Source organism: Calliopsis andreniformis, chromosome 9 (assembly GCF_051401765.1).
Source record: "Calliopsis andreniformis isolate RMS-2024a chromosome 9, iyCalAndr_principal, whole genome shotgun sequence".
Lineage (NCBI taxonomy): Eukaryota > Metazoa > Arthropoda > Insecta > Hymenoptera > Andrenidae > Calliopsis > Calliopsis andreniformis.
In genome coordinates this window covers 21,227,239-21,236,781 of record NC_135070.1, presented here as the reverse complement: position 1 = coordinate 21,236,781, position 9,543 = coordinate 21,227,239, and the positions used below count along the sequence as shown (strand labels likewise).

The window sequence follows — 9,543 nt, the reverse complement described above, 5'->3', positions numbered from 1 at the left end:
GCTGAACTGTGGGACAAAGATACAAAAGGTGGAAAGATTTAGATCAAAGGCAGGTACATGTTCGATCGGGGACTGTAGAGAGCAAAGCGTGTCCGTGAGTTTGGTCGTCGACCCTTCCTTTATCCTGCAGTAACTCTCCCTTCGCGGCGTCTCGGAGCGTACGCATACCGACGACCATTTTGCGGATGGCTAGGCTCAATTATTTTGCTTCCATAGTATCGTCGGCATTCTGGCCGCTGTTCGATCGGCGGTCAATTAAGTGACCTCTGGCTTGACGGCTACTAGGCTGGCCCCTGGGCTAGATGAGGGCGAGCTTTGGGGGACAGCAACCGCCCGTAAAATGCCCGCTGGCGGCCTCCCGTTCCCGTTTGCGGCGGCCCTGGCGTTCTGCAGCCTAGTTCGAGAAATGCATTCGTTCATGTACATCGTGTTTACCTCGCTTCAGTATTGCGAATGTGCATACATGACACACTGAATGATCAAGCACTCTGAGGAACACGACAACTACAAAACAAACGAGCGCATCTAACTTAACGCGTCTGCAATTAACATTTTGCTCGACAGGAGAAATGGGAATTTCACGGGACGCAATTTCTATTGATCAGGTTCTGCGAAGTTATTCTGAATTTCCATGTACGCAAAATAGTCGAACAAAATGATAATTGAAGAATCCTTTCTCGTCTCTATGAGAAGCTCCGTATATGAACACTGTTGCATGGACTGATACTCTGTAACACGATTGAAACATCGAAAAACAGGAAACACAAAGCACCGATTACATTCCGTTAAAACACAGAAACTAATCAAAGATGGTTCGTTTTCATTTCGGTTCTTTTTCTCTTTCTTTTTTTTTTTTTCCGGTCGAAAACAAGATCGTTATTTGATGTCGGTAAACAGGGTGCACTGATCGTCCTGGTGAAAGCGAAAGAGCGAGTATTCGTCGAGATAGTAGATACGAGGGGAGCGATAAACGAGCAGTGTTTGCCGCGCGACAATCGCCCTACTTGTCTTCGTTACTTACCGGTCGTGAATCGTCCCACGACAAGCTGCATTAGTACACACAGAAGAGGGAGACTTTAGAACTTTAGATGTCTTTCGTACGATAAGCCTTTCGTGTGCTAACAAGAAGTCTACATAACTAATAATGCGTGCACATCGTTGCAACAGGAAATGCAATTATGTGCAACGCTCAGATACTAACTTGATTTTCGACTGTCGCATAAACTGCTGTATCTTCCTGGCGGCCTGATGAGCAGCTTGCTGATGAACTGCCTGCTGCCTCGAGCTGGCCGAGCCTGGACGCGACCGATAATTTCGGTAGTTACTTTGTATCACCAGAGCAGCCTTTGTAGCTTGTCTGCGAACGGAAAAAGTGGAACACCGTGAAATGAAAAGTCTACCGAAGGCGCGCCTTGGCTATACACTACATTGTGTAACGAAGCGGACGAAAAAGGCAGGGAAGGCTAACCTTTTATCTCAAACAGAAGTCGTATTAATTTAATGCCAGGTTAATTTTGTATTCGGAACACCGCACCGCGCCACAGAAGAGCTAAGGAAGTTCCTAAAGTTTTCGAATTATTTACGATGCCAATTAAAAGTTAGTCCCATCCCGAGAGGTAGACTGAACGAACTTTCGGTAAAATTCATCCGATTCAACTGGATCGTTAAATTCCCCTCGCTGTGCTACTCCCGCCTAATCCTTCCCCACCCTTTATTAATTGCTGCTTATTAAAACTAACGTTCCAACTGGCGGAACACTGACAAGAATTTAACGGTTCCGGTCTGGGGACGAGTCGACGCGACATATTTTCGTATCTAGTTCCGTGTCTCTTGCATCAGGACTAAACTTCTTGAGAAGAGAGGATAAAGAAGGAGGTAGAGAAAGTACAACGGCCGCGTCGTGTTAGGCTAGAAACAGATTACCTATAATAAGCGTACTGTTTATGTCGACGATAATATTGTTGAATGAGCACGGCAGCATGTCTCTCAGCTTCCTCCTGCCTCTGACGTCCCTTGTAATTTCTGTAAGCTTTCTGGATCATTCTAGCGGCATGGTAGAGCTCTCTCTGTTCTCGATCGGACAGGGTCAGTCTGCTCAGGTCTGCTTCGCTTCCGTCACCGGTCCCGTTGCCCCCACCTGTTACAGTGCCGCAAATTCCAGAGCCGATCACGTTACCGAACTTCCGATCTCCGCTGGCTGAAGTATAGTACTGGCCATTATGACCGTTACTGCCATCGAGCTGCAACTGCAGCTGCAAGAATTCGCAGAAGTCGGCCGTGGTGGGCGGTGGAGATGGCGAGTCCGGTGTGAGGCAGCTGCTAGATGGACTTGAAGGACTAGCATCTGCGTCAGCATCCGAGACTGATGCCGCTCCTCCACTGCACTCACGATACGAGTCGAACAATTCCCCAGAATCGAGCGGCTATAAGAATTACGATCACCAGAGGCCAGATAAATTTGATGAAACCCAGAAAAGAGCATTTCAATGGTCAGACCGACCATCAATGTTATGTATTAAATATGTAACGTTTGGAAATTCGATCATCAGACTTCATCGATACTCACCATTTGTTCCATCAAAGCATCCTCTAGTGGCGACAAGGGCGGCGCCGGCGGAGGTGGCGAGGAAGAAGACGGAGAATCACCTTCCGCTCTCTTGATCCTTTCCGGTAGCGCTGCTATAATTTGCTCAGCCAATGTCAGCACCCTCGCGTCTTCTTCCCCTATAAAAAGGAATCACCACCCTAGCCAAACTCGAAAAATGTGTCACAGGACCGTCGAAATCACATCGATCACAACACCGAACTCTTAAAAGCCGTGAAACGCATTTTTTTCTTTTTTATTTGCTTGTATGATGAACCAATATTTGACGTTAACGAAACGTGTAACGCCAAGAAATGCGAATTATTTTTAGTAACGCTGCAGAGATCTCTACACGAATCACGAATTGAACGGTCTTCGAACAGGCAAATCGGACGACGAGCGTAGAGACGTGCTTTCTCTGTTCGTTGAAAGTTTTCTGCACTACGGGATGAACCGCTGCACAACCCGTGGCATCGACCACGTTCCGCATTTGTTTACGGCTGTATCGACCACGTATTGCTCATAAACTGTCTCGTAGCTTCCAATTTTCACGGATATCCGCTTAAAATTCATCAGCATAGGTCAGAGGCGAGACACACAGTCTATCTGTCGAAGAATCGGCTGGCAGCCGATAACAGGCGGCTAAGAAAGTTTAGACGTTACACAGCAATCATCCAACACCAGCAGTTACGAAGGCCAAGCAACACCAATACTGCTTTTAAGCTGCAAGAGTTCAGAGGAGTTAGAGGACAGCGAGCCTGGACCATTCGTCCGGTCGTCTCGTACGACAGAGAGACAAAGAAAAACAAAAAGAACGTTCGTGTGTACGTGTCACTGTCAGTGTAAATGTATGTATGTATGAGTCCGTGTGTGGAATGTAATGCGAGTGAGAGATAGAGACAAAGAGAGAAAGAGAGAGAGAGAGAGAGAGAGAGAGAGAGAGAGAGAGAGAGAGAGAGAAAGAGAGAGCGAGGAAGAGTTATAGGACGCAGTTTTAGCTAGGAGTAACTACGGATCACAGCCCGCGCAGTACTGTTTATCTAGACCGATGAATCTATTAAAGTGTATAACATTAGAAAACAGACAGAATTACGTATAGTTACAGATAGACAGGCAGACAGACAGACAAATAGAAGGGGAAATGAGGAAGGTACGGACCTACAGTCTCCTGAGGGGTTGGAGCGCTTTCCATTCCCTGCTCGCTGAGGGCTAATGACGAGTCATCCTCTTGTAACAATTCCATGTTGTCCAGCAGCGGCGAGCCACCTGTGTTTTTCGATAAACCCCTTAATGCTACGTTTCCTAATTAATTTGCGCTCGCATGATTTACGACCTTGTACTCTAAATTTTTTACACGGGAGAGGAGTTTATGACGCAATGTGTAGTGGAGAGAAAGGGGTTACGTGTGATTTACGTGTGATTTACGTGTGATTTACGTGTGATTTACGTGTAACTTACGTGTGAACGTGAATGTTATGTGCGTGTGTGTAAATTTATATATACGGAAGAGGACAGTATAATAGCAAACGAGACTAACACAACGCCAGATCGAGACCGCTGTCTTGAGATGGCCTCCTAGGACTAGGGCTGGCGGGTCGCAAGAAAAGCCTCTCATCTTGCCTTCTGGCTTCGAGCCGATTCAATTCTTCTGTGATAGCTGTATGACCGTTCTCCGCCGCTAGCTCGGTTGCAGTTCGATTCTGGCAATCCCTCACGCGAAGCGCCATTGCATTCCATCTGCGCAAACAGATTTCCGAAGGATTTCTATCAGTCGATGAGCAAGACTGCTGTTAGGAATATTTTATACTACTATCACGTAAATCTTGTTTTATGAGACACATTGATAGGGTCCGTACCTATAAAGAATCCTGGCAGTATCCGCGTGTCCTGCTGCGCAAGCCCAAGCAAGCGGCGTAAGACCTGCACTATCCTGTCTCAGGGCATCAACTTCAGCATCTAATACGCTACTAGGATTTTCCGCTCTCCAGTGAAGGAGCGCGCAGGCTAACCTGGAGTAGCCCAACCCAGCGGCCAAATGCAACAGCGTAGGGCCACCGGATTGTAGAGGTTCCGCTCCGGCTCGCCAAGGACGGACAACAGCGTCCTGAAACAAACGAAATATCCAGTGACTGCCCGAATGAAATCTAGCAAGAAAAGACGAACTAGAAAAACCTCGGAATACTAACTTGACAGTACGCCACTAGTCGCTCTTCAAGATGAGCTGCAGGAGATGGTGGACCAGGTCCTTGTAAACGAGATTCTACGTCCGCTAACCGATCTAGAAGAGCTCTTTCAGGACTTGGTTCAGTTGTCGGCGCTCTTCGATATTCGAAAGCAACGCTATCGGAAACAACGAACCCGTCACACGCGACCTGAAGAGACGCTATCCCTGGAGCGTGAGCTGGACATCGGCAACGCAATACACCTGGCTGCACTAAACACGCTTCAACCGGTTCGGCGTCGAATAACACCGAATACGATTGTGAATTACTGCCACCAGTCCAGGGACCAGCGACCAACACCTACAATAAAGACATAATCCTTGTTATAGTGTCCTTAAACAATCAGTATTTAACGTTACAGTCTAATGAAAGAGGCATACCTTTACACCACCCTCTGTGTAACTCCACTCCGGACTGTACTCTGCTATATGGACGGTTGTTCCAGGATGACATCCTACATCGTTATCAGATCCACCTCGATCATCGGCTTTTGTTTGCTCAGCCTCGAAGTCGTGAAGTTCTGGCAGATCACCGAACACGTCGAACGCGTCCAGGTTAACCAGAACGTCGTCCGACGAATCGATGAAGTCCATTGGATTAATCATACTATTATCTGCCGGAGAAGGTGATGGGGATGGAGGCACCATGTTCGCAGATAACGTTCGCTGAATGTCCTCTTGACTTAGATCCAAAGTCTCGGCGAAATCGGTAACTTCAGAGCCCGTACCACCGATCGGTAACGATTGCACCGTAGAACGATCCATACCGTCCTGGCCGTCGATCTCCTGTTGAGTTTGCTGTTCTCTGTCAACACTCGTCTGCTGCACAAGTTGTTGCTCCGTGACCTGTTGCATTTCCACTTGTTGACTTTGTTGCTGCTGTTGTTGCTGCTGCTGCTGTTGCTGTTGTTGTTGCTGCTGCTGCTGCTGCTGCTGCTGCTGTTGCTGCTGCTGCTGCTGTTGTTGTTGCTGCTGTTGCTGCTGCTGCTGCTGCTGCTGTTGCTGATGGTGATACGGTTGGCTATTGAGTATCAGAAGACCGCCGCCACCTTGGATTTGTTGCAAACTTAACACTAGAGGAGCCGGCTGTTGGCTTTGAGTCGTGTGGGAATGTCTTGAATATACGCGAGGAGCTGGTGAGGCTGTTGTCGACGATTGTTGACCCCCAGTGGTCGAAGAAACCTAACCATCGAAAGAACGAAAAATCAAACGATAAACTCCATAAGTTAAACGCGCGTAAAGCGTCTCAGAGGTTTCCATACCGATACCTGATTGTCCGGCGTTAGTCTCCTAGGTGCAAGCTGAGTACTGGTGGTAGAGGAAGTGGAAGATGCCCGCTGTCTATCCAACAGCTGAGAAACTATCATATCGACGGGATGATTCGAGTGTTGTGTAAGATGAGGATTGTTGGGATCGTCATCTCCACCGAGGAACATAGGTCTAAGTTGAGAAGCCAGCTCGTCTCGCGTCCATTCTTTCTTGTCTGGCGGCAGTGCGAGACACGGTGGCAACGCCGCTAGCTTTGCATCACCGTCCGGATAAGGAACGTTTAAATAGTGAACGAGAACGACGTCCGGATTCTGGAGTAGCCAATAACATCGCCGATGAAACGTCGGAAGGATCGCCGAGTGCACGTAACAGCCGTAGATGCACTCGACTCCCTGAACCTACGATCCCATTCAGACAAAATTCTGCTTTAACGACTCTCACTCGAACGCAGCCTGCTCAAATTTTCTTTCATCCTCACTACCTTTAGTTTCATGTGATCCTCCCGTGTAGTTTTGCCGTCCTTCCTTTTCTTCCAGCAATAACCGTCCCGCCGGTAACGGACTTTCTTTCTCGAGTACAGTAACATCGAACCGCTCCGAGGTCGTACCTTCACCTCCCGACTTTGCCATTCTGCGTGTCTTTGGAAACTGATTAGGATGGCGGCGATTTCCTAGAAACGAGTCATTTCGATTAAAGACAAAGAGATCAGGCTCACATCCCATCTTACTTACATTACATCACAATGCCTGACAGAATTGAATGGACGCGAAACTCCTCAGGATAAGAAAGATAAAGCAGTCTTGAGAGAAGTAGAATACGCGAACTCTAGCGAACATGTAGACGCTCTTCAGAGAGTTTCGCTGACACCTGCCTTTTCCTTGGATTTCGCTTACTTTTGCAAATCGCGCCGATACATCTCCAATCTCCCTCCAATTCTCGTGTTCACGAGTGAAGGAGCCAGCGAGGAGGACTCGTGTAAAATATTCGCATACATTTCGCGAGCGGCGCTAAGGGATTTTTCGCGTCAGAATTCCTAATGCCAAGTAGCATACAAAGCACGTAGAGAAGTATAAATCGCGAGCTCGTCCGTTTCAAGAAAATCATCGCTGAGTATCATTTATTACCTCTGACTTATTCTCATGAGGTTTCTTCATAAAAGAACGTTCTGGTGTACGTCTCTGAATAATACCTTACGCTGAGCGTAAAGGCTTCAAGTGATACAGGAGTTTCCAATCTAAGCACAAATAATGCAAGAAATAATACGCGCGATCATTCCTTCCTATTTATGTAACACTAATAATAGTAAGTTAGTTATTATACGGTCCTTTATTGATTTCCTGTGCGAAGAACCAGCCGGTACGATTCGAAACGGAACACATGATAACGCAGGAGCAAAGAGAAGGAAGTAAAAAGTGATTTCACGAAAAAATGTAATTACCGACGAACAGATTTCGCGTGGTTAATCATGACACGTCGTTTTCCGCGGCAAGTGCACCTGCAGCCCCCGACATGCAACTGCCACGAGTGGACGTTGCACGAGAGAGAAAACGAAAAAAAATGAAAGAATAAGAGAAATAATTTGATCGTATAAATATTCTGTGAACGGTTGAGATAGTTATCTGTAATTTTCACCAGGCTGACGACAGAATGGAAGAAAACCGTCTCCTGGGCAAAAAATTGAACACTCAGAGGTGAAGTAAAATACGTAGCCAGAAGTCGACGGCACGCGATCTGACGTGGGGAAATGCAAATCGAACGCCAAACTGCGGTTGATTCATCTAACCATAGAAAGGTGGCTAGCAATAAGATCCCTCGTTGTTGATATAAAATCTAGCACTGTTTCGCGTGTCCTTTTCCTCACAAATTATTCGACGCTGTCTCGATGGAACAACTATTCGCATTACGAACCTCTGTGCAGGATTCTGTAAAGGTTCTCGTCGCAATATTGGGGATAGCCCAGCTACTGCTAGATAATTGAAGATACATGACCACAACAGTCCACGAATTTCGCATACGCTTGCCTCTAACAGACAGTTCCCGACTGAAATTGTTCGGTCTGGCAAGCGAAACCTACAAATTCTACGGCTCAATAAGGTATGATAAGATAGTGTTTACTGCGGTTGTTCCAAATTATAAGGACAAATTCCGTTGAATATTTAAGAATAAAATCAGTAGCATAACTAGGTACGTAAAGAGACAGAGATAGAGAACAAAAAATGGAAGCACTCATTGACAAGTTTTCATTCGTAACAAAAAATATGAATAATTGCTAGAAAAAGAACAAATAAAGCATGCTGTGTTCAAAGTGCTTAATAATTTCGCGCCTTTCCTGTGAGCGAGCCTTTAAGTTTTCAATGGTTCTTCTGTGAACGTGGCCTGGATATAAATATTCTTAACGAGGGATGGATGAGAGCGAGCGGAATGAGTAACTGGAGCGGCTAGAAAGAGGGAAATGGAATAAGAGGCTGACTTAGGCACCACAAGCATTAGACCAGCCAAGTATGGATAAGCAGTCTCAGATAAAGCTTGGCTGCTATGTTGTACTGATTTACAGCTAGTTAATTGATCATTTGCATTCTATTAGGTATACGTAGCACATCAATAGCTGTGCTCCGTTTAACGTTAATTGGAAAACGCTGATCACTAATGAAAAAGGTCAGGAAAAATATCGAAGCTTTTTCAAGCACTTCGCAATAACGATAGATAATAAGTACAAAACGAATCGTATTATGTTTGCCTTCTATATTAATAGCTTCCTCGACTATCTTAATTCGATCGGAACCAGGATCCCAGTTCGCGCCGAAATTCCTACCACGCGATACACCCACGCAAATTGATTTTCCATGCGTTACCATATTTTGCAACGTGCCAAGCATGAAATGGGTCAGGCAACGCGGGGAATAGTTTAAGTTGAAAGATGGCGTCTGGCAGTGCATATCGTTACGTTGCGTGCAAGGTCGGCTTCCGTGCAACGCCAGTCAGACCCTCAAAAATTTTGCCGTGATTGCGACTCGTAATTGCGTACGTAATATTCAAGTTCGTGTTGCTCTGGTTTTCCTATCCAACCGATACCGTTTTGGACGGAGCACAACGTATCCACAGGGAAAAAGGTCAATCCGCGTACGCTTCGAACGGAGAACGTATAGATCCTTCAAAATACGATGGAAGAGCCCATAGATTTCTGCACTCGGTTGAACGGATACGTAAACGAGACGCCTTCTGTCCTGTGTGTTACCGGAAAGGATGTATTCCCCTTGATTTACGAATGCAAAAGGACCAATAAATCGACCCTGCTTCCGACACACACTGCGAAGATGGTGCGCCCTTTAGCTGTTTCCTGTTTACGATAACCGCCCAAACAATTTTATCGAATATTTGCAATCGTGATATATGAAAATATATACCGAATGCGATGCATATATCACGTTGCTTCACAGTGAACATAGAAAATTAAAACTGATGACAGTAG

At 46.2% G+C, this 9,543-nt stretch overlaps 1 protein-coding gene across 7 annotated transcripts in view; it reads right to left on the bottom strand.

Annotated features, from left to right (window-relative positions):
- Nucleotides 1-255: 255 nt before the first annotated feature.
- Nucleotides 256-9,543, bottom strand: part of Camta (Calmodulin-binding transcription activator) — a 23,523-nt gene continuing 14,235 nt past the window's right edge. For 2 of the 7 annotated variants that reach the window (XM_076385991.1, XM_076385997.1), the window contains 11 exons: nt 6,556-6,744; nt 6,068-6,472; nt 5,187-5,987; nt 4,771-5,106; nt 4,441-4,688; nt 4,122-4,321; nt 3,743-3,850; nt 2,567-2,724; nt 1,924-2,423; nt 1,202-1,357; nt 256-394 (listed from right to left, as the gene is read on the bottom strand). In XM_076385991.1, coding sequence (XP_076242106.1) covers nt 256-394; nt 1,202-1,357; nt 1,924-2,423; nt 2,567-2,724; nt 3,743-3,850; nt 4,122-4,321; nt 4,441-4,688; nt 4,771-5,106; nt 5,187-5,987; nt 6,068-6,472; nt 6,556-6,744 — 3,240 coding nt within the window. Of the gene's footprint in view, nt 395-1,021; nt 1,047-1,201; nt 1,358-1,923; nt 2,424-2,566; nt 2,725-3,742; nt 3,851-4,121; nt 4,322-4,440; nt 4,689-4,770; nt 5,107-5,186; nt 5,988-6,067; nt 6,473-6,555; nt 6,745-9,543 lie in introns of those variants that run through there. The other 5 variants (XM_076385994.1, XM_076385993.1, XM_076385992.1 and 2 more) reach the window with 5 other exon arrangements.